The sequence below is a fragment of the Pinus tabuliformis genome, chromosome 3_2, assembly GCF_031772625.1.
Source record: "Pinus tabuliformis cultivar Carrire ecotype Pingquan chromosome 3_2, CPIR1, whole genome shotgun sequence".
NCBI lineage: Eukaryota > Viridiplantae > Streptophyta > Pinopsida > Pinales > Pinaceae > Pinus > Pinus tabuliformis.
In genome coordinates, this window is record NC_142302.1 from 448,868,437 (window position 1) to 448,892,577 (window position 24,141).

Here is a 24,141-nt window from a genome sequence, read left to right on the forward strand (position 1 = left end):
TGCAGTAGTATATTGTAGAATACATTGTAATACATCACATGGATAACAACCACAAGCCATAGAGCGCACACAACGGCCCAGCACAAAAATTTGACATTGACATAGGGTTTACACCCCAAAGCATGTGCCTAGATTGTAGAAAAATAATGACCTGCACTCTTAGCCTAGTTTTCAAATTTTGCTAGTGTTTTTCAAGCCCAACTCACATGTTTTGACATCCTGAAATAAATTTCTGAGCATTCATTTGAAACATAAGAGTACTTCTACTATTTACTTCTGCACAATTGATACTAGAGAAAATAGCAAACACACAAAATGATTTAACACACTTTGTTTTGGTCTACTTGACCCTGGAAAAACCCCACAGTGAGGAAAACAGTGTTGGAGAAAGATTTTACTTTGCATGTTAGTAATTTTCTTACAACAAAAAATACATGGGAGATTCTACTTCTCTCCCTTAGAGAAGCTTTTCTGATGTCCCTTTTACACTGAAATTTTGGGCTTTGTGCTTCACACAGTCCTCTCCTTCTAGCAAAAACTTGACCTCTAGGCTGCTTCTTCAACACAAAATTGAGTCACTGTCAACAGCTACCTTAAAACTTGCATTCAGCTTCAGCATCTACACAGGTTTTTATGAGCTCAGAAATCACGGGTAGCAAACCGAAAGATGTTTCTATTTTCCTTGAAACTCGGGCTTACGTCACTGTGTTTAATGCAGGCTGGGTCTGACTGATACTTCCCAGAAATCACGCTGATCACACTCAGAAACGCTGCATAAAGCTCATGGGTTCCCTCTCCTTAAAATAACCCGAGAATCTCATTGGAAAATGTAGGAACACAAGCATACTTTTCCAGAGATAAAGTCATGGTTCTAGGGCCCTGGCTCACACTGAGAAATGACAAAAATTTCCTCTCCAGACTTCGACCTGTGTGTTGACAGTGGATGGAACCTTGAAACTTGTGCTCCCTTCTCAGCTTTAACTCAGCCTCCTTAGGATTCGTATTGCTGTAGCTCCTTGACTCTGCTGTAAGATTTCTCCAAGCTCTCCTCCTTTCTCCTTGCTCCTCTCCTCAATATTCATGAGAATAATGAGCCTCCTAAACTCCTTTTGCCCCTTTTTGTCTCTTGGTAAAAGATAAGGAACCTATCTCTAAGATCTAATGGTTCAGATTCAATCTCAAACCATTTAGATCAAGAGTGGAGATTAGTCTCTTACTTGACCCGTCCTCATGTGGCCCCCGCTCCCTTCAGCTGCTGTCATTCTCTCGTGTTTCCTCCCTAGTATTTTTTAACATTTTAGTACCATGGTCACTTTTTCTCATAAAGTGACTTTTAAAACATAAGTAAGAAAAAGTGACCTTTAAAACATAAGTCACATTAATAATATAAAGCAGTGTTGATAATATCAGTATCGGCAAAAATCTTAGCGGCAATATCGGCGAAAATATCAGAAAGCATAAAAAATCAAATTTTTTCAGAATTTTAAACATAGCCGATATTTTTCCGATATTTTCAAAATATCGCGATATTTACTCAGCGAAATATCGTTATGCCGAAAACATCGCGATATTTTCGAATATCGCCGTTATTATCAACACTGATATAAAGTGTACTTTAATTCTTTACACATAAAGTCACTTTTAAAACACATGTGACTTTAATAACTTAATGTTGATTTTTGTATGTTCTATGCTTAAGAGCAATTTACTTCAAATTTCCTTATTAGCCCAATATCAATTTCCAGAATAGCAATCACATCAGCATGATAGTAAAATGCAGATAGAACATAAATATAAACAGAAGAAGACAAGCCAAGACAAGAGGACACAAGATGTGGAACCAGCCAAGGACAAACCCCAATGTGGGGAAACCCTTGATCAATTCTTTTTATGTTCTTCAATAATTCAGCAAAGAGAGAGATAGATAGAACAAATATACAATTCTGTAATTTTATGACAGCAGTAGCAAAACCCTAACCAGCAACATCAAAGCTGGTCAAACAGGTCAGATTTGACCTCTAATCAACCCTGGTCAACACTCAGTCAACTCGGCCTTCAACAGCAAGAAAAGGCAGCCCAAAACAGTCCGAAAATCCAGTCAAACTTGAGTCAACATCTGGTCAAACCTGCAGTCAGCCCTCATGACAGTCAACACTGGTCAACACATAGTCAAAGCAGGTCAAAGGTGTTGTCCAGAAATGCGGCCTGCCATGGAGAGGCAGCCTAACCCAATCCGCATGCAAAAATCAGTCAACACTGGTAAACACTATCAATTCTGCCTACCTGCAGCTCGGTCAACCCTAGTCAACACTGCCCTAACCAGAATCTGCGTCCTCCTACTTCACACGTGAGAGACCTGCTCCTATAACACATACACAATCAAGCTAGGAGAGAGAAGAATGAGATGAGATGAGCGCAATTGCGCCACAAGGTCTCCTCCTCTTATATGCAAGGTTGAGATTAAGCTGGGGGTGAAAATCACTGTTTTGTTTGCTGGCCGACATTGACGAATTGTCAAGAATACAAATAGATTCATATCTCCATGAATACATGTCGGAATCGGATGATCGTTAGATCAATCCTACACCTCTCAGAGAGAGGAATCCAAGAAAAATATCAGCGGACATAAATGAGGTGACCCATATGGAGTTTGGCCCTAGTACATAGTACACCTCCACATAAAAAGTACTTTAGCTTTTGATAATAAACTGATAATATCACTTAGAAGAAAAAGGTGATTTATGTGTCTCCTAGGCCAAAATGCTTACGAGAAATCTTTGGTACAGGTAATTTTAACATAGATAGCGTGTTCTCACCAATTTTGAGTCTAAACAAATTACCATCAGCAAGACAACTTGCAAACTATGTTCCCTATGGAGGAGGCTGAGACAAAACATTTCATTTTCAGTTGTCTCATTTATTACAATATACGAGAGAATTCTCATTGTCTTCACATAAATTCAAGGTGATCCTTACTAGAGATCCTTGACCTTGTTTCTTGGAGAGGTTATCTGATGGTGGGCCTTGTTTTGCTATCCCAGATCAACCAAATTGATCACATCCTTCTTTCGACCAGTCTTGCCAACTTGGAACATCAACTGTCTTGCAAATACTAGGGATACTGGTATAGGCAGTAATAGCATATTGGCAAGGAAGTGCCCCCTTAAGCATGCTACCTACAGTGAACACATCATACTAGTCCAAAATCTCAAATAGAAAAGTCATTGATTCTTCCATAACCCACATTTTGCAAGGAAACAATGCATTACCAGGTTAGTCCCCTCTTTGAGGAGTTTATTAATCTTTGGACATCTACAGAACTTTTGTGTGGACTTCCTATTGTCCTCCCTTAGGCCAAGCATACTGCTCTTTGTCCAAGCCACCACTCTTTAAATGGCATTATCAAGGTCATTATTGATGACCATACAATGATTGATGAGACTACATGCTCCTCCATCTTTCCATTCATGGTTTGTTGACTTGCTCTCCTCAATCAGTTAAACGATTTTGGGTTTAACCACCTATCATTCGTAACTATCATTTGCCATTTTACTTTTGGGAAGGAAATGCCCTAGGCACTCTTTATTTTGTTATTATTACTTTCTGTATGAGAGTCGCAATGTCATATTTTGGCCAATAGTGGACAATAATATAGAGTCATTTCACTTCTCAAAGCTTTTTCACTCACTGCAGAGAACATTTTTGACATCTCATTCACTACAAAGATCGTTTTTGACATCTTATTCACTACAAAGATCATTTTTGACATCTTTAACATAGCATCATTTCAACAATCCCACAAATTGTCCTTGAGCATGTATTGTTTTGCCACAAAAATCCTATTTCCAAACTTGGTTACATCTAGAATAAGCATGGTGACTGCAACAAAACATATTCCCATAGCCATAATTTAATCAATGGTGGTCACACCTACAGGTAAAATATTAGTGAGGTGCCCATATTTTTTAACTGACATATCTGCCTTCATGTACCTTCTATTGTGTATCCACGAAAGTTTTCATATTTGCACATTAATAAGAAATGTGATAGTCACGACAAAGTATAGGAGCATTTACAGTGACAATTTTAGCATTAATGAAATATCTATGTAATGGATATGCTTTGAATTGCTTTGAATAAGAATGTGACCATGTTATATGTTTATCTTTATTACAATATGATTACACTATAATCATAAATAAAGAATACAATAAAGCAATAGGTGTAGCTGGGTGCTCAAAGGTATATTAGGTTCTAAGTTTGGCTATTATAATAACCATTCAGAGGCTTTGTTCCCCTGAGATAGCCAATGAATATTGTTTCCTTGTACCAGATACCATAGAAATAGATTGACCTGTGATTGTAGGAATTTTCTTGCTGCTCAGAATGGCTAATAACACTAAATGCTATAGTTCACCATGTTCTGTAGGTAATAGATTGTGAAGCAGCTAACAATTATTACTCCCAATCTGATTTCTCATGAGAAAATATTAACTACTTAGTACAACTAGCCTTAATTTTCTCTACAAAACATCATCACATGTGCCATCCAATCCTAACACAAAATTACCTCTAATGGTACTTACATTGGTAGACTCCTTGTCTTTGCTCTTTAGGAGCAACATTTTTTTCTTCCCAACTTCAACAGATCCTTCGGTACCAGTTACTGTCCCCTCGACTGTAGACACTGTAAAAGCTCTTCGATGTTAGCCAGGAAAGACAAATGAAGAACATTACTCATATTTGGCAAAGTAGTAAAAGTCAAAAAGTAAAAGCTATAGAAAAGAAACATCAATAAGCACAGAAGATAGTACATGCAACAACTCAAAATTACAAAATGTGAAAACAAACAATTAATATAACCCAATCAATCAAATTGGATACTCAACTCAGCTTTCATCATGATCAAGAAACAATTTCAACCAATTACCTTATGAATGGGGAAAAGAGTCTAAAGTATAGGAGGATGCTTAGCATCGAAAACACTCATTCAACCCTTGGAAAAACAGAGAATAAAGTACATCTAACAAGGGAAACTGTGTGCATAAAATTCCTACCCCATTAGGGCATATTTAGCCAGCGAGAAGGAGAAATCCTCCCAAATAGATCCAGATCCTAAAGAAGTTCAGGCATCAGACAAAAGAAAGCTAAGCATCATTGAAAACTTAACATAAACCTGGAGTTATTACCTGTAGTTCTCCCAGCTGCACCAGCACCATCTTCAAGTTCCTCTACCCTGGAAACAACTTGTATTGACATATCACTGTCATTGTGTTGTTGATCTTCCCTCCATGGAGATAGAACATATGTAGATTTATCTTTGTTGCTTGCAATCCTTGTATTATCCCTCAACACATACTGTAGATCACAAACTATCAGCAAAAATTATTTGGACAGACAAGCTCAACCAAAATATTAGCATATACATTATCAAATATGGAGCCCTTAATTTTTGTGTACAGTTATCCTCCTAAATAACACAATATAAGTTCCAAACAACTAATTTTAATTTGCGGAAAGTTATGACCAATGAATTGAAAAATCGAAAACCAGGAATGACCTCAATACAAGAATGCATACTATGCACTTCCACCAAAATCATAACAGATACATCAACATCCTTCTAAAACCATGGTTTAGCATTCCAGAGAAATTGCAGATCCTTACAGTAGCAGTTGCTGTTCGCCTCCTTTCAGGACCTCTCCTATGACCCACTGCACTTGAAGTAGCTGTAGAGGCCCCTCCAGCCCTTCTCCCCAATTTTCCACTTGAAGCTGACCGCTGCATCATCAAAAAGACAAAACCAAATTAACTGAGACGAAATTAATTTCTCCTTTTCTAATCCTGTTAGCCCATCCAGTGTAGCTTATTCTTCACAATAGTCACAAATACGGATAATGAAGAAATCCCAAAAAGCTCAATTTGCCCACCCACTAATTAAAATTAGAAATTTCAGAAAATTACTTTCTACTCAAGTGGGATTGTAATGTGCATTTGAAACATGGATGACTAAATGAAGCAAGCATGAAATTGTATTTACTAAGGTGAAGAACAGGTACGACTACTAAATTAAGAAAACTGTATCCTTAACTGTTGGTTAATCAGAAAGGCCCCACAATTTAACCCTTACAAGGGGAAGCTAATCATCCACTACAACATTCAGAGCATTGAATTTGTTTAAATGAATAAAAATAACACAAACATCTGTGAATGTTTTCCTTTATGCCTAACCCACCCTAACCAGCTCCTTAAAAGCCAATGTTGTCATTACAAGACCAGCCAGAAAATTGAGTAGGACTGCATCTGGGGCCTCATGGTACACATGGGTGGGCCCAATTTCTGATGGCCAATCCAGAACAGAACTGGTAAAGCAATTTCAAGGCATAAAAACTTATATCTTAAGTATCCAACCTGAGTATCTACAACCAACTGGATAGAATCTGAATGCAGATCCATGGGATGCTATACAACTAGGAAGGTACAAGCTGCAGCAGATATTGGTCGGTGTGCCATTGTGCATTTGTGTGAGGTGCTAGATGTCAGTTGCAGTGATAGCAATGAAGGCATTAGCATCACTAAGGCAAACAATCTGGATGCAAGTCCATGGGATGTACACAAATAAGGAAGGTACAGAGATGCAGCAGGATTTGGTTGGGGTGCCATCGTACATCTGTGATGTGCCAGAAGTCAGTGGCTGTGATGGGGATGAAGGAATTAGCATTGATTAGACCAACAAAATGTTGAGATGACTAGAGGCAGAGAACACAGCATAGCCTGATTAGGCTGATTAAGTTCAGTAATAGCTGATGATACCCTCAAATGCTTTGTATGACATGCCACTCCTCACCTTCGATGAGCCAAAAGTCAATGATTATGATCATAATAGTGAAATTAGAACTGATAACACATAATATAGCAACATTGGATTTAGAAACAGATGGAAGTTCACAATAAGCATGCGACCATAACTAAACGAAAACAGCAGTTTCAAAATTTTTATCCAATGCAACTTATTAAAATTAGAATAAATTTCAATTATGGCAGAGGATTTGACTATCTACATTTCACAACCTCTCAAGAATGCCGCCACCTAGTATGCCACAACCTTCGCACATGACATTGCAACAAGCAACCACATCTGCACCAAGCTGCCATAGACAATATGTCATCATGACACTTCACCAGGACTGAGCAGGGCCACAACAATTGTATCCCTTAATTCATCAGTTATACCTATAAAGTACATATGCAGGCAAGCATAAATTAAACCATGACTGCACATGCCACCACACAATCTCACAGTGCAAATGGATGAACAGTCGCCATGGAAAGAGGGCAACATGGGTTTTATAACAGGAAATATTCAAATAAATGACTCGGCCAACTCGGTTTCACTGGAAATCTAGTAATCATACATTAAACAAGTAATCAATTAATAATCTGGGTTGAAAAATGTGCTGCCAAAAGAAATGAACTGATTCTCAACTCTTTGAATATGCCATCACATAAGGAACACATCATCTAACCCTACCATAAAAAATAAAAATGTTGCCACAGACCTGTTACCCACCTTTGGTGGGTAACCCATATGAGAAGATTTTTCTCCTCATTTGACAGCCAACCAGCCAGCAACCCCATGACGGTCAGCACATAGTATTATGCCAGAGGTTTCCGCTTGTTGCTCCCATCTGGCATTCCTCTTGAAGGAAGGTGGATCATCTCTCAACAAGCACTCTGACCAATATTGCAATCATGTGCTTCCATTTAATGTTATCGGCATATTGATAATCAATATGGATCACGGGGAAAACTGTATGACTGAACAATCTCTTTTGTATCCTTGTTCCCACACTTCACTTAAAAGGTTAGTCTTTGACTCTAATTTAGTGGGACCTCCCCTAAGGCCTTGTGGTTTAGAAAGAGAAGTACTAATACTGAGGAGGCACTGATTGATAGTGTGTCGAAGGTAACCCATTCTTACCACTTTCCATCTCCCTATTACCCATATCCATTCTTCGGGTTGTAGTCATTAGTCATTAGGATTGGCACCCTCTAACAACATCCTTGAGTCAGGGCCCATAAACTTGGCCCTGGAGGTTGATGCGTCTGAAAGAAAGTTAAAACAAAGAGATCCGTGTGTCGGATCTTCCTCATTTTGAGACTTAAAGAAATCACAGTCATTGCTACAACAATTTTTTGTTTTTTGCCCAGCACTCAACTGTGTTTTTTGTATTTGGATTACTATGGTGGACACTCAGACTTTTTTAAAATGGTTTATGTTTTTTGCTTTGAACAAAGACAAAAACGTTGGAATATTGTTTGAATGCTACTGATCCTATTCCTGTTTGGGCTGGTTTCCTCATAGAGGAGGCCCAGGAAATGGAATCAGTGACCATTTTTGCTCATATTGAGATGGGAAAGTATTTTTTATGCTTAACAGCTCAGAAAAAAAACTCTATGCTTAGATGATAAACATACAGTATTCAGAATGCTTAAGTGCATATACTATGTAACTTTTTATTGCCTTAATAGAAAGTTCGATTTTTTCTTTTAAAAAACATCCCTTGGTGACAAGTTGTTAAAATTGGCAACTAGGCCAAACTCCATGTGGGTCATCTTATTTATGGCAGCTGATATTTTTCTTGGATCCCTCTCATCGAGAGGCGTAGGATTGATCTAAAGATCATCCGATTCCAATAAGTATTCATGGAGTTATGAATTTATTTGTGTTATAACACAATTCGTCAAGGTCTGCCAGCAACCAAATAAACCCCACATGTCCTCATTTTAGTATAAAAAGAGATGACTTGAGTGTCATTCCACACACACTTCTCTATTCATTTCTCTCCACTCGCTTTAGGTTTTAGTGGAAGAGAAATCTAGGAGAGGAAGCCCTAATGGAGATCAGATCTCAGCCATGGAAGGAACCTCTACACTGCCCCAACACTGACCTAAAGAAGCCCAAAACGCAGTCCTAAAGATGCCCTAGCCGCAGTCCTAAGGATGCCCTAGCCGCAGTCCTAAAGATGCCCTAGCCGCAGTCCTAAGGATGCCCTAGATGCAATCCAATCAAGTGCAATGCATACCTTGGAAAGGAGAAGAAGTTTGATTTTGGCCGCTGCAAAGGAGGCAAGAGCAACGAAGAATTCAGGCACTGTTTGAAGGGTTTTTCAGGGGTCCGAAGTGCTAGAGAAGGGGCCGAGTTCCCTTGTTGTCATGCTGCAGCCATAAGGATTGTTTTAGGGTCATTTGGAGGAGTGCAAATTATTGGAAGGGGTGCCGCAGTTAAGAAGAGGCTTGATGTAGCAAGCCGCAGCAAAAGGAGGTAAGCCGAAGTTGTTGATGAGGGCTAGACTGCCCAGAAATTGCAGCGTATGGTCTCCTCCCCTCTTAGAAGGGTAACCGCAGTAAAGGAGGACACTTCTGGGCAGATTGAAGGGTTGTTAGGGACTATGTTTGAGTACCCTAACCAGTCAAAGATTGCAGCAGTCAAAGGACCCTAGAACAGTGAGCTGAAGCATGCATTTTAGGTACAGCAGCTACAGCAAAAGAACTGGGACAGCAGGAGCAAGCACATGGTGGCAAGCACGGTGTTGCAAACACATTGGGACAGCTAGGCTATGATGCTTGGTGGAGCATGGTAGATGGGACAGCAAGGACAGTGCTTGGTGGAGCATGGTAACATGGGACAGCAAGCAATTATGGATGCAGCTACATATCTAGATGCAACAGTTGGATGCAACATGGTGTAGAGACAGCAGTATAGTGCTGCAAAATGATCGAGTGCAGCCCGGTGATGGGAGCATGTAATGAAGAGCAGCGTGATGACAGTGGTGCAGCGTCATGATACTTTGCAGTATACATTCAGCACAGTGAGATGCAGCACAATGATAGGTGCAGCAAGGCGATGGAGTCACCTTGAAGAATCAGTTGAAGCAGCATGTCTTCAACTGAGTTCAGCTACTGATGTGTTGAGGCACATGAGGGAGTGCATGACTTGTCAGTAGAACAAGCTCGAGCATACTCCTATAGAATTGTTACAGCCCTTTCCCATTCCAAAGCATAAATGGGAGAGCATATTGATGGAATTTATGACAGGTCCACCTAAGGCATAGGGCAAGGATTGCATCTATATGATAGTTGACAAGTTGACCAAGTTCGCACATTCCTTTACAATTCCGGCAGATTATAAGGCAGCACAAGTGGCAGTGTTGTTCTTCATGAGGGTATTAGAATCCATGGCTTGCCTAAAAATATAGTTAGTGATCAAAATAACAAGTTTCTTAGTACATTTTGGCAGGAGTTGCTCAGATTGGTGGGTAAGGAGTTGACCCTTGGCATCGGTTATCACCCTCAAACAAATGGCCAAACAGAGATTGTGAATATATGTGTCAGAAAAGAAAAAGGCATGGATCAAGCACCTACATCTCAAGGATCACTATTACAACACCACTTACCATCTACCCATTGGGATAATCCCATTCAGGTTGTATGGGTATGATGCTCCATCATTTGTCAATTTGGCATTTTGGGATAGCAAGGCTCCAAAATCCAAAGACTAGGTACAAGAGAGCCAAGACATTCTTTAGATCCTTAAGGAGAATATGCAGGCCACCCAAAACAATTAGAATATCTATGCAGACAAGCACAGAGTAGAGCGCAGCTTTGAGGTAGGAGATTTGGTTAACCTGAGACTACAACCATATAGATAATCTTCACTTAAGAAAAGGGATGCACAGAAACTAAATCTGAGATTTTATGGGCCTTACAAAATAATCAAAAGGATTGGTGAAGTATAATGCATCTTAGTGACAGAACTTGCCAAAGCAAGGATTGTTAGCGGTGTTGAGAAATCAATGCTAGTAGGATTAGGGTTAGATTTCTCTTTCTTGATAATTACTTGTGAATTACGTTGGCTTCTTTTACTTATTTGTTATCTTATCTTTCATCAAGCAATTACCAAATTATGTGTGCATGAAGATCACAAAAACACAAGACACGAGACATAGGCACTCTGCCAAGGCAAAACCCCTATCTAGGGGAAATCCTGGTCAAAAAATTCTTCCTTCAATAGTTATTCTTGAGACTCTTTAACCTAGACACAAACCTCCTCCACACCAAGCCAGCCTCTCCTCCTTCGATCCAACCTTCGTCCTAGTAGCAGCAGCACTTCGACCCTAGCAACTTTGACTTGGCAGCTTCCAGCATCAACAGCAACTTCGACTTTGAAAAGGAGACTTCGATCTCCTAAACTAGCCCACACGAGAGAGAGAGAGAGACACCAAAACTTCGATTTTGTTCTTCCCTTCTTCCTTGACCAAACTCGCACCTCTTTTAGCCTCCTTCTTCACCTTCGCACTTTTCCCAGCTTCCAGCTTCAGATATCGAACTATGTGTGAGAGAATGAGATGCTCCAAATGAAGTCGAATTGCCTTGTATATATAGCCTTCCAATGAGGTCGAATTGCCTTCCTTGAGGCCAACTTGATCTTCATGAGGCCGACTTGGTGTGGAGGTTACATAATTTATTTTTGACTCAAAATAATTATTTTCACATCGTTTGAAATCCCAAAAAGGGTCTCAAAATATACAATGACTCTTTATTAATCCTAGAAGTCCACAATGGGGACTTTGACTAATAAAAATATGACCCAAGCATGAAACCCATGCTTTAATATAACATTGTAACAATAATAAAAATTCCTTTGACAAATACATTTTATGAAGACCAAACCTAGTTACATTTTTCAACAAGTGGTAGGCTGGAAGTGAAGTGCATAAATGGGTACTTACAGGAAGGACTACTATTATATGATTATCCCTTGTGCCATTGTGGAAGGGAGGATGCAGCCTTGCAAGGAAGGAGTTGAGCAGCAAGTAGATGATGTAGTGAGAAAAGGTGATGCAAACAAAATGAAGTATGAGGAAATGAACTGCAAGTAACCCTATGGCAACTAGACACAACCAAGAGAATGATGAACAAATAGGCAGCAAAATGGAAAGGAAAGGAAGGAGAAGAGAATGCAAAAAGAACTGCCGTAGAAGCTTCACACACTCTAAATACCACATATAAGGTAAATCTTTATAATGTACATTATAACATCCATTCTGGAAAAGATGTTATAACTTACATTTAATAAAATCAATGGAATACTATCAATATAAAAAAGAGATTGGATTGCATAGAACAGAACACACCCAAATAATATAAAATAGTCTAAACGTTAGAAAATAATACATTATACTCTTATGATTATCTTTTAATGAACTTGGGATAATATTTTGTGGACGTAGGCACACAATAAAGTGCCACCCAAAAGCAATGACAATCAATTTGTTAAAATTAAACAGAGGTAAAAAATAAAGCATTGAGACAGGCATGGTTAAAACAATTATCTCCACATAACCCAACAATTTCGGTTGATCATTTTAACATTATACATATAAAGCAACAATATGAGGCAAGAGAGTACCTGGGATCCGCTCTTGGCAGCCCGTTTTTGCCTGACATAATCCATCAATGGGGTGACTATGAGATTGTCTCTTGTTCCACTTGCTGTAATCACCATCACAAAGCTTTTAAGCCTTACTGTGAAAAGAAATTGATAAAACACAAAACATGGATGGGCGCAAAGAGAAGCTTAAATTTTAATCAATAGAGCATCACTGACCTGCTCTTTCAGCCTCCCTTCTCTCCAATTGTACCTCTGCACTAGGAAGATTCTCAACAGGTTTTGCCAGCAAATCTAAGAACTCCAAATACTCATTGTCTGGTCAGTCAGTAGATACATCGTTAAAAAAATTCTCAATCAGAGTTGAAAGAGCAACTGATTTGGACATTCTAGAGGAGATAAATGAACCACATGATATAAAGGAGAATCAACTCTGCTAATAATTTTCTGTCACTATATCAACAACATATATCTTATGGCTAAAATAATAGTGCAATGATTATATTAAAAGCTTTGCCAATGAGATCAGACATCATTTAAAAGTAGCATAAAACCCTATTAACAACCTGCCATGGAAAGCACCAATTAAAAAAATTGGTATTGAAAATGATTAAGAGGATAGAACAATAATGCAATGGGATTATTCAGAAGTTTTGTATGAGTCAGAATCAAAGGTTCCAAAAAGGAATCGACATTTGCAATACTTTTATGTCACCATATCAATAATGTATATCTTATGGCTAAAATAATAGAGTGCAATGATCATATTCAGAGATTCACTAAGGAGATCAGACATTAATTAAAATTAGCATAAAACCTATTAACATCCTGTCATGGAAGGCACCAATTAAAAAAATGGGTACTGAAAATTGTTAAGAGGATATAACAATAATGCAACAGGGTTTTCCAGAGAAGCAAATTGTACGAGTCAGAATCAAAGGTTCCAGGACGGGCAAACAGAAGAGAGACCTCTCAATTCACCAAAGCACAAGTCACGAAGCCCAACTATAGTGTTTGTTTCCAACAGATATTACTGCTAACGAAACAAAGTTCATAAACAAAATCCTGCTGAAGAAAAGAGAAGTCAAGGATCATGAGTTCCTATCAGAGATATAAACTAGTTTAGTCAAACAACTTCAATACTGAAAACACATTCTCTGAAGTTTGATAGTAATTGACGAAAGAGCTAAATTGTTCATCATTCCTACCTTTATGTACAATTTGGAAAAGTTACAATAACCACTCCACAGGCATGCGTGGTTATGTCCTCTAGGGTGGGGAACGCACCCCCTCACTGCCCACACTCCAGGGGCATCTTGGTAAATGTCTCCCCAACCCCCCTTTCTGGGAAACACAGGGAAATGCATGGGGAAACATGTCCCCAATGTGCAGAGCATGCTTCTCAAAAATGAGGGTATCTGGGTGCCCCCCCCTCAAAAAGAGGACATCTGGGATCCCTCACCCCCCCCCACCGCCAAATTTTTGGGCCAACAACCTCTGTAATTAATGACGTTCTCTTTTATCTTACTTTTTTGGTCCTTTTGACATTCTATTTTATCTCACTTTTACTATCTCATTTATCATAACTTTTCTATCATTTTATTTAAATTTTAACATACCGTCAATTGTTTCAAGATGTTTGAGAGTGGTTCCAACCTTGTCAGACTTCATATGGAGAAGGTGAAATTTCATATCCCGTTCAGAATTCAGCAGACTTAACAGTTTTCAAGATTTTAGGATTGGCGGGATTGTGGCATTTCCACCAGATTATATCATGTATGGGGGTATGGGATAGGCACTATTCAAGATCACCAAACTATGGCATTTTGCATCATGGAAACATCTGAGTTAATAATATCGAAGTGGATCATTCTCATTTCCTTAATCAGTTATTTTCTTGCAAGATAATGTGTTATTTAGATAAATAAATAAATAACTACATATCTATCTTGTTTATTCTTTATAGACAATGTCCTCCCACGTACCCATTTTGGGGGGCCACATGTCCAGGCATTCATGTTTCCATGTTTCGTGCAACTTAGCTATTTTGCTTGGTGCTAATTAGGTTAGAGAATATGAATCTAAATCTATGTATACAGTATTTCATTTTTGAATTTCAATCTCAATCATGTTCATATCATTTATAAATTTAGATTTAGTATTTTACTGTTTAATATTTACTATTTATATTGCACAACAATGAATTTGCATTGGATGAATTGTTAATGTTGGGATTTTATCATTATTATTTTTATTTTTGTAATTTTAGAGATGGGCCTCTATGCTAGGTACCCCAATGCCTGCTCACACTCCCCCCCCCCCCCCCAAATCAACCATTAATTTACTTAAAATTTGGGGGTACCTCCCACACATCCCCCGTGTGCATTTCCACATTCACTTGCTCCCCCATCCCAGAAACTTGGTAGAACATAGAAAATAACCAATCTTTGTATTCAATTAATTCTAAGACTTGACAAGACAATTCAACAAGCCAAGCAATGATAAATACTCTTTCATACAATAATTTCCTCAAACTACAACTTATGGAGTAATCAGACCTTTGAATATTGCTCCTTCTCGCGTATCCTTTTTGATCCATGATTTAGGGACTCGCTGTGAAGGTGCATATTCCACAATAGTCTTGAAATGTGTACCTGAGAACACATATGCCAGAAGTCAAAAAATGGGTGATAAAATAATCCTAAAAACATTGGGTATAAGGAATATCAGGTAAACCTTTTTCATTAAGAAAGAGATGGCCATCAAAAGCTCCGGCAAAATCAATAACATCTTCTGCTCTCTTAAATTCAATATAGGCCCGAGAGTATGGTTGATTCAAGTGGCTAAACACAAAAGTACAATATCAGTATGGCTCATAAAACACTACTACTACATAGTGTAAATAAAGAACATGATTTTCTAATAAATAACATGTCAAACACTATATCAAAAGTGGAATGCTTTACAATGCGTACAGCATAAAAATCAGGGGAGAGAAATTAAAAGAGAAGCAGTTCACATATGCAGAAACTGCCTATACATATGAGATTACAAGTCCTCCATGAAAGTCAGTTAATTTCTAAGTTTATGTTAAATTATGGTATGTTCTATGCTTAGAGCAGTTTACTTCTTTTCTTCTTATTAACCACTGATTAGCAATCACATATACATTAAGTAAAGTGCAGATAGAACATTAAATGATCGACAGAAAACAAGCCAAGACAAGAGACACAAGATGTGGCGGTTAGCCAAGGACAAACCCCAATGCGGGAAAACCCTTTGATCAAATCTTCTTTTATCTTCAATAGTTTAGCAGGGAGAAATAGTACAAAATCAGAATTCTGTAATTTTATATCAGCAGCAGCAAACCCTAAATCAGCAAAGTCAAACTTAGTCAAACGAGATGAAATTGACCTCCAATATGCTTGGTCAATTTCCCGGTCAACTAGTCTTCGAACAGCCTGAAGAATCAGCCCTTAAACAGCCCCAAATACACAGTCAAACTGCAATTGATTGAAGTCAACCTGCTGCCCCAAACTAGGGCAGTCAACCACTGGTCAAACCTGAAGTCAGATTGCCTCGATTTTCATGCCAAAAAATGTGACCTGCCTAGGAGAAGCAGCCACACCAAAACCGCACTCTTCTAAGGTCAACGCTGGTCAAAGAGACCTTCAGCAGCTTCTGCGTCCTCCTTGCCCTACTGCATCCTCCTCCTTCCCACGTGTGAGCTGCTCCTTGTGTAACCCAAAGCTAAGGAGAGAGAGAGAGAAGAAATGAGTGAGATGAGATGATGATAAAATGAATCAACCTCACTTGTATTTATATGATTCACTAGGCATGTGTGCCACACATTTAACTGCTAGCCGACCTTGACAATTTGTCAAGTAAATACAAATAAATTCATATCTCCATAAATACTTGTCAGAATCGGATGATCTTTAGATCAATCCTACACCTCTCGACAAGAGGAATCTAGGAAAAATATCAGCTGCTATAATGAGATGACCCACATTGAGTTTGGCCCTAGCTGCCAATTTTAACACTCCCTCTCAACTAAGGAGAACTCCATCTGCTAATCCGTTTGACTGTCGGTACTGTCCCAGCCATCAAATGCACTGCCTTGCGTTGTTGGCTCTGCTCTGCTCTGTTCTGCTCTGCTACGATGAAGAGGAAATGATCGAGGATATATCATACCATCCTCCACTGACCCGAAGTCAATCTCAGAGTGTCATACCACTCTCACTGATCTCAGATCAGCATCATTGATCTCAGATCAATGGAGGTCATCCTAGCATAGGGAGTACGATAGATACAACGATGCGTCCATCAATAGTACTACTAATGGTCCCTAACCCCATTTCCCTACTCATTGATCAGATGAGAAGTACTTTTCATGAGTCCTAGACTGCATGGGTAGGATGCCTCGACAGGAGAACTAATCATCCTATCCACAAGAGAACAAATCATCCTGTCCAATAGTCGTCTCAAGAGAACTAATCATCATGTCCACAGTCGCCACGGGAGAACTAATCATCCTAGCCCACAAGAGAACTAATCATCCTGTCCTACAGTCGCCACGGGAGAACTAATCATCCTGGCCCACAGGAGAACTAATCATCCTATCCTACAGTCGCCACGGGATGTCACAGGGGAAGGTTGAACCTTTCACCCTGTACATAGTGCACCACTAAGGGATGGCGAGTCGCCCTGTGGTCGCATGTTGCTCCAAGAAGTACCCCGCGCCCCCTGGAGCTCCCAGAGCTCAATATATGCATCATACACGAACCTCATAAGAGGGTCTCTCAACAACACCAAGTCGTTTTCGAAAAGTCAAGAATTTGACCTTTTCCAAGGGCTTCGTCAAAATGTCAGCGACGTGTTCATCTGTACCGATATGCTGGAACCTTATTGCTCCCCGCAGTACCATATCCCGGATATAGTGGTACCCGATATCGACGTGCTTGGAGCGATCATGAAATACGAAATTCTCTGATAAACGAATCCCGCTCTGGTTGTCACACAGGATCACAGTAGTATCCAATGTGAAATCAAACAGCTCACTGAAAAGCTTCCACAACCAGACAGCCTCACAAGAGGCCATACTAGCAGCAATGTACTTTGCCTTGGCGGTGCTCAAAGCCACCGACTTTTGCTCCCGAAAGTGCTCTTTCGGTCCACCACACTGCCTACCTAATCAGCATCGGTATATCCAAGTAGTCTCACATCTCCGCAGTGTATCTCAACCCATGAGTGATTGTGCCACAGAGATATCTCAACAGATTCTTGGCACCAATCCAATGTGTGTGGTGAGGCTCAACCATATGTTTGACTCAACGTGTTGACTGCAAAGCATATATCTGGACGGGAGTTCACCAAGAACATCAATGCTCCAACGAGTTGATGATACTCGGTAGCATTTTGTAAAACAGCTCTGACAGCACTACCACTTAACTTCTTGAAGTCAAGCTCCATCAGGGTAGTCACACGCTTGCAGTCCCCCATACCGAATCTATCTAATATTTTCACCACATATTTTCCTTGAGATAGGAAAATCTCCCCTAGTTTCTACTAGACTTCCAGTCCTAGGAAATAGTGCATCAGTCCTAGGTCTTTCATCTCGAACTCAAAAGCCAAGTCCCTCTTACATTTGAGAATGAGAGGGTCTACACCTGTTAGAAAGAGGTCGTCAACGTACAACACCAGTATGAGAGGTTTGTCATCTTCAACCTTAAAGTAAAGGTTAGGGTCGGCTTCACTCCTAGTGAATCCTAGCTTCATCAGATAGTTATCGATCCTCTCAGACCACGCTCGGGGTGCCTATTTTAGCCCATAGAGGGCTTTCTTCAACCTGCACACGTGAGATTCCCGATCATGAATCTCAAATCCTTCGGGTTGCTCCACATAGACTTCCTCTTTGATCGAACCATGCAAGAATGTGGTCTTGACATCCATCTGATGTAGGTTCCATCCTTGCAAAGCAACAAGGGCTATGATCGAGCAGATGGTGGTATATCGGGCAACAGGTGCAAATATCTCGTCATAGTCTATACCTTTCTTCTAAGAGAAGCCACGAGGGACAAAACGAACCTTATATTTTTCTACACTTCCATCAACTGCATGCTTTATCTTTTAAAGCCATTTCGAAGTGACAACTACTTTGTCCTAGGGTTTGGGGACCACATCCCACACATCGTTTTTCATGATGGACTCATATTCCTCAGTCATAGCATCCTTCCATACTTGATGCTTGACAACTTCTGCAAATGATGAAGGCTCATTTTGGATGATCGTGCTCATGATGGTCAAGTATCCCTGATACCTGGTCGGTTTCTTACATCCGCAGAAAGTCCCTCTTGGTGCAATGTGTCCTTCAGCATCATCCAGTGTCCCCCTAAGCCATGAAGGCCTCTTCCTAGAAGAGGAAGGCTCTTGCAAGAGGGGGATCAATAGGATCCATAGATTCTTCCACATCGAGCATCGCCTCATTCCTTTTCCTTCGGTTCCCTAGTGTCAACTTCTTTAGATCCCCTTTGAGTAGGAAGATTGTCAACTTTGCTAAGAGCTTTCCTTTTGACCAGCCACATAGATTCTATAGCCCTTGGTATTTTCGCTATAGCCCACGAAGATTCCTTTCTTTCCAGATGCACCCAACTTATTCCTTTTCTCCTTCGCCACATGAAAATATACACAACTTCCAAAAATTCTAAAATGAGATACGCCAGGTTTCTTACCAATGAACATCTCTACAGGAGTCTTGGAACCCAATGCTTGCTGAGGGCATCAGTTTTGCACATATACGGCGGTATTCACAACTTCAGCCCATAGAAACTTCGGAAGTCTTTGATCATGGAGCATAGCACAGATGGTTTCCACAATCGTATGATTCTTCCTTTCCGCCACACCGTTCTACTCAGGAGTATATGGTGTTGTAGTCTCCCTCTTAATGCCAGCCTCTTTGCAAAAGTCATGGAACTCATTGGATTCATAATCAGTCCCATTATCAGTCCTTAATATCTTGATTTTCTTTTTGGTTTGATTCTCAATCAAGGCTTTGAAGTGACAAAACCAAGTGAACACTTCATCCTTCTTTTTCAAGAAGTATATCCAAGTCCTGCGAGAATAGTTATCTATAAAAGTGAGGTAATATAAATATCCTCCCAAGGTGTTTACAGGCATCATACCAGATATGTCTGAGTGAACCAACTTCAATATATCGGAGGTCTTGCTTTGGCTTGAGGGGAATGGTCCCCTTTTGAGCTTCCCTTTGGCACATCCAAGACATACACCTTCTTGCTCCACTCGGAACTCAGGCATCCCTGTCACCATTTGTCTTGCATTGGGTAGAGCTTTATAATGAAGGTGAGCAAACCTCCAATGCCATAAGTTCGGACTGAAGTGATGTGTCACAAGACATGACACCCAGCGGACTTCCTCTGACCTGATATAATGAATCAACTCGAAACCCAAGAGTGAAAGCTTCTTTAAAATTCTTTTTCCATACACGTACTTTGCCATCAATGAAGGTCACCTTATAGCCTTTGTCTTCCATTGCCAAAACAGAAACCAAGTTCTTTTTGAGATCAGGTACATATAAGACTTCTTGCAAATGAATTGTATTACCCTGATTCAATTGAAGAGTGACATTCCCTACACCTTTCACAGGATATTTTGCGTTATCCCCAAGAACAATTTCCAGGTCGGTCTCCTTCTCTATCAGATTAGAGAGAGCTTCTTTGAAACCAGTGAAGTGCCTTAGGCACCACTATCAATAAGCCAATTTCCCAGCGAGTCCGTGGGAGCAGTAGTAGAGAGGGCTACTGGTAGACAATATTCATCTTGCTTATTGTTAACAACGTTAGATTCATACCTGAAGGTTCTTGCCTTCTTGAAGGGTTGTCCTCTTCCTTGATTTCCGACATTTCTTTTACCTCTGCCATTGGACCTGCCATTTCTTTGATTGCCTTGAGAGTGATTTTGATCATCGTCATGGTGTGAGTCCCTCTTATCAGGGCACTCCCTCGCATAGTAGCCCATTTTGTTGCAATTGTAACATCATCCTTTTCTTCCACCCTTTGGTCCAGCCTTTCCTTTGGATTTAGCCCCAGTGTTGTTTCTTCTTTTCGCATGAGAAGAAAAGGAAGAGGGATTTCCTTTAAGTGCGGGCATTTCTTGCTCTTCCATCCTTGTTTCTTCTTGAATACATCTAGCCATTAGTGCCTCAAATCCTGGGATGACATTATTGTTGAGAAGAGTAGTCCTCCATATATACCATTCAGATGGCAGTCCACCAAGAGTTGTGATATTCATTTCCCTGTCAGGAACTACTTCCCCGATAGATAGGATATCATGCTTGATCTTAGTGATCCTTAAGAAATATGCTTGCATACTCTCATCTTTGCCCTTCTTAATTTCCTTCAGCGTATTTCTAAGGAACAAAACTTGATTTGCATCATTCACTTTAAATAAACTCACCAATCTATCGTAGATTTCCTTGGAGGTGGTTAGCTTGGAAACACAGGCCACCAGGCGCTTGTCGATAGAGTCCCGGATGATCTTCTTTGCTTTGAAGTCTCCCTTGGTCCACTTGCTTCTGGCAGCAGCAGATGCATTTGATGGTGGCGCAACAATATTGCCTCTCATATGGTCCAACACTCCCTGATCTTCTAAAGTCAGATTGAGAGACATCTTCCATCCGTGATAGTCAGACTTCTCACGGAGCTTGTCTTCGGCGAGGAAGAGTGTTGAGGACACCATGTAGTTTTTAAGATAGCCTTGCTAACCTTCGGTGATTGCTCTTGCTTGGGCTTTGTCTTCACCTCAGCTCTGATACCATGTTAAATTATGGTATGCTCTATGCTTAGAGCAATTTACTTATTTTCTTCTTATTAACCACTGATTAGCAATCACATATACATTAAGTAAAGTGCAGATAGAACATTAAACGATCGACAGAAAACAAGCCAAGACAAGAGACACAAGATGTGGCGGTTAGCCAGCGATAAACCCCAATGCGGGGAATCCCTTTGATCAAATCTTCTTTTATCTTCAATAGTCTAGCAGAGAGAAATAGTACAAAATCAGAATTCTGTAATTTTATATCAGCAGCAGCAAACCCTAAATCAGCAAAAGTCAAACGAGATGAAATTGACCTACATATGCTTGGTCAATTTCCCGATCAATTAGTCTTTGAACAACTTGAAGAATCAACCCTTAAATAGCCCCAAATACACAGTCAAACTGCAATTCACTGAAATCAACCTCCTGCCCCAAACTAGGGCAGTCAATGCTGGTCAAACTTGAGGTCAGATTGTCTTGATTTTCGTGCCAAAAAATGCACCCTGCCTAGGAGAAGCAACGACACCAAAACCACACTCTTCTAAGGTCAACACTAGTCAAAGAGACCTTCAATAGCTTTTGTGTCCTCCTCCTTCCCACGTGTGCGTTGCTCCTTGTGTAACCGAAAGCTAAGGAGAGAGAGATGAGATGATGATAAAATGAATCAACCTCACTTGTATTTATATGATTCACCGGGCATGTGTGCCAAACATTTCACAATTGGCCGACCTTGACAATTTGTCAAGTAAATACAAATAAATTCATATCTCAATAAATACTTGTCGAAATCGAATGATCTTTAGATCAATCCTACACCTCTCGACAAGAGGAATCTAGGAAAAATATCAGCTACCATAAATGAGATGACCCGCATGGAATTTGGCCCTAGTTGCCAATTTTAACAATTCATAAATTAGGTATTACATACCCTGTTCGGTTAGCTCGAGTGGTTGAGTGCTGAGAATAACATGGAGAAGGTCAGAGGGTCGCGTCCCTGGGTTGGCTGCCTCTGTGAATATTGTAGCCTCCCTCAATGTCCCCACCAGGTTAGGTTGCCAAAATTGCGACCGGCCAATTTACCATGGGTAGCATTCTCAAAAGGCGGGATTCCCAGGATGTAAATTTCATTGGAAAAAATTAGGTGTGACATGTTAAAATACTCACCCAACAGGCACATTAAACGAAAGAAATGAAAACCCAAAAAAATATAAATTAATAAGTCATCTTAATGGTGTCCAATTATCTCCAACTATGTTCTAATAAAATATTATGTACATTGTAGACCTAATAACACCTACAAATAACAATAAGGTGGCCACAAACACCTTAATATTGACCTTCATTACTTGAAGTGGATTGGTTTTCTGCCAAGCAAATTCCTTTATACAGTAACCATATTAGAAATATTTCAAGTTTGATGCATTCCTAGAGCATCACTATCTATTTTTTTAATTCTAAGTTGTAGTATGTTGTGATTATTTTCATCACTATCCAACTAGAGATACACAATCAATATAAAAGTACGTTGATGAGATGTAGCTACCAAGATCCTACTAGACTTGGTTAAATTTATATATTATAATTGTAATTTATGTTAAATTTTTGCAGATTTAAAATTTAATTTCTGAGATCATAAACCATAGAAGACAGACAATGAACAACAAGACACAGGATTTGGTCCAAGACCCAAGGAAAAACCCCATTATGGAGGAAAACTCTTTTTAAAATGCTCTTCTATTAGATCATCTTCAAATATTCAACAGATATACATAATCAGAGTACAAAACCCCTTTTACAAATAACAATAGTAACAACCCTTTTTAATATGACAACTTCAAAATACCACCATAAGTCTCCAAAAGCTTTCAAAACAAGAGCAACAGACACAAGTACGTGAACAAAGTGCACAAGTACGTGAACAAAGTGCACAAGTACAAGATCTAAATATTGAGAGCAATATTCTCCAAAAGCAAGATCAGAATGCTACTGAAGCAAGCGCAATATACTATCAATCAAACTCTGGTGTACAAGCAATATCAAGAATAGAATATCTCTAGAGCGAGATCAATACAAGAGCTAAATCTTCTGGTGTGAGAGCAATACCAATTGCAATAATACTTCTCTCGAGCGAGAGCATTAACATCAGCAAATAACAAAAGCATAAACCACTAGTGCGAGAGCTAAACGAGAGTTCTGAGATCTGTCAATAGATCTGCCAAACAATAGATCTACCAATGATGATAAGAGATCTGCAAATCTGCAATAGATTTGCTACTGATAGTAAGAGATTGCTACTGATAATAAGAGATCTGCCAATGATGCTCAGAGATCTGCAAATCTACAATACAATTGCTACTAATAATAAGAGATCTGCTACTGATAATAAGAGATCTGCTACTGATAATAAGAAATTTGCCAATGATGATAAGAGATTTGTAAATCTGAAATAAATATGCTACTAATAACAATAGATTTGTCAATCATGATAAGAGATCTGCAAACATGCAATTGATATGCTACTAATAATAAGAGATTTGCCAATGACGATAAGAGATCTACAAATATACAATAGATCTGCGAATGATAATAAGAGATTTGCCAATGATGATAAGAGATCTACAAATATGCAATAGCTCTGCTATTGATAATAAGAGAAATAAATTACTGATGTGAGAGATAGATCACCAAAGCAAGAAAGAGAACTCGATGTGTTGCATATGAAGGCTTCTCTTCAATATATAAAAATCTTTAAGGCAAAATCCCTTCCTCAAATTAAGAGTTTTGGAAGCTCCTAGAGTGATCCATTCGAAATAGATAAAGTGATTTTATTTTGCACGTCTAATTGAATCACTTAA

The 24,141-nt window shown here is 39.4% G+C and overlaps 1 protein-coding gene across 1 annotated transcript in view; it reads right to left on the reverse strand.

Moving 5' to 3' along the window:
• Positions 1-4,508: 4,508 nt before the first annotated feature.
• The window catches only part of LOC149181243 (regulator of nonsense transcripts UPF3-like), a 28,821-nt gene continuing 9,188 nt past the window's right edge, over positions 4,509-24,141 (reverse strand). The window contains exons 2-8 of the mRNA XM_089416524.1: positions 15,188-15,294; positions 15,010-15,105; positions 12,671-12,769; positions 12,473-12,555; positions 5,668-5,781; positions 5,190-5,358; positions 4,509-4,687 (exon numbers count right to left, since the gene is read on the reverse strand). Coding sequence (XP_089272650.1) covers positions 4,524-4,687; positions 5,190-5,358; positions 5,668-5,781; positions 12,473-12,555; positions 12,671-12,769; positions 15,010-15,105; positions 15,188-15,294 — 832 coding nt within the window. The 3' untranslated portion in view covers positions 4,509-4,523. The remainder of the gene's footprint in view (positions 4,688-5,189; positions 5,359-5,667; positions 5,782-12,472; positions 12,556-12,670; positions 12,770-15,009; positions 15,106-15,187; positions 15,295-24,141) is intronic.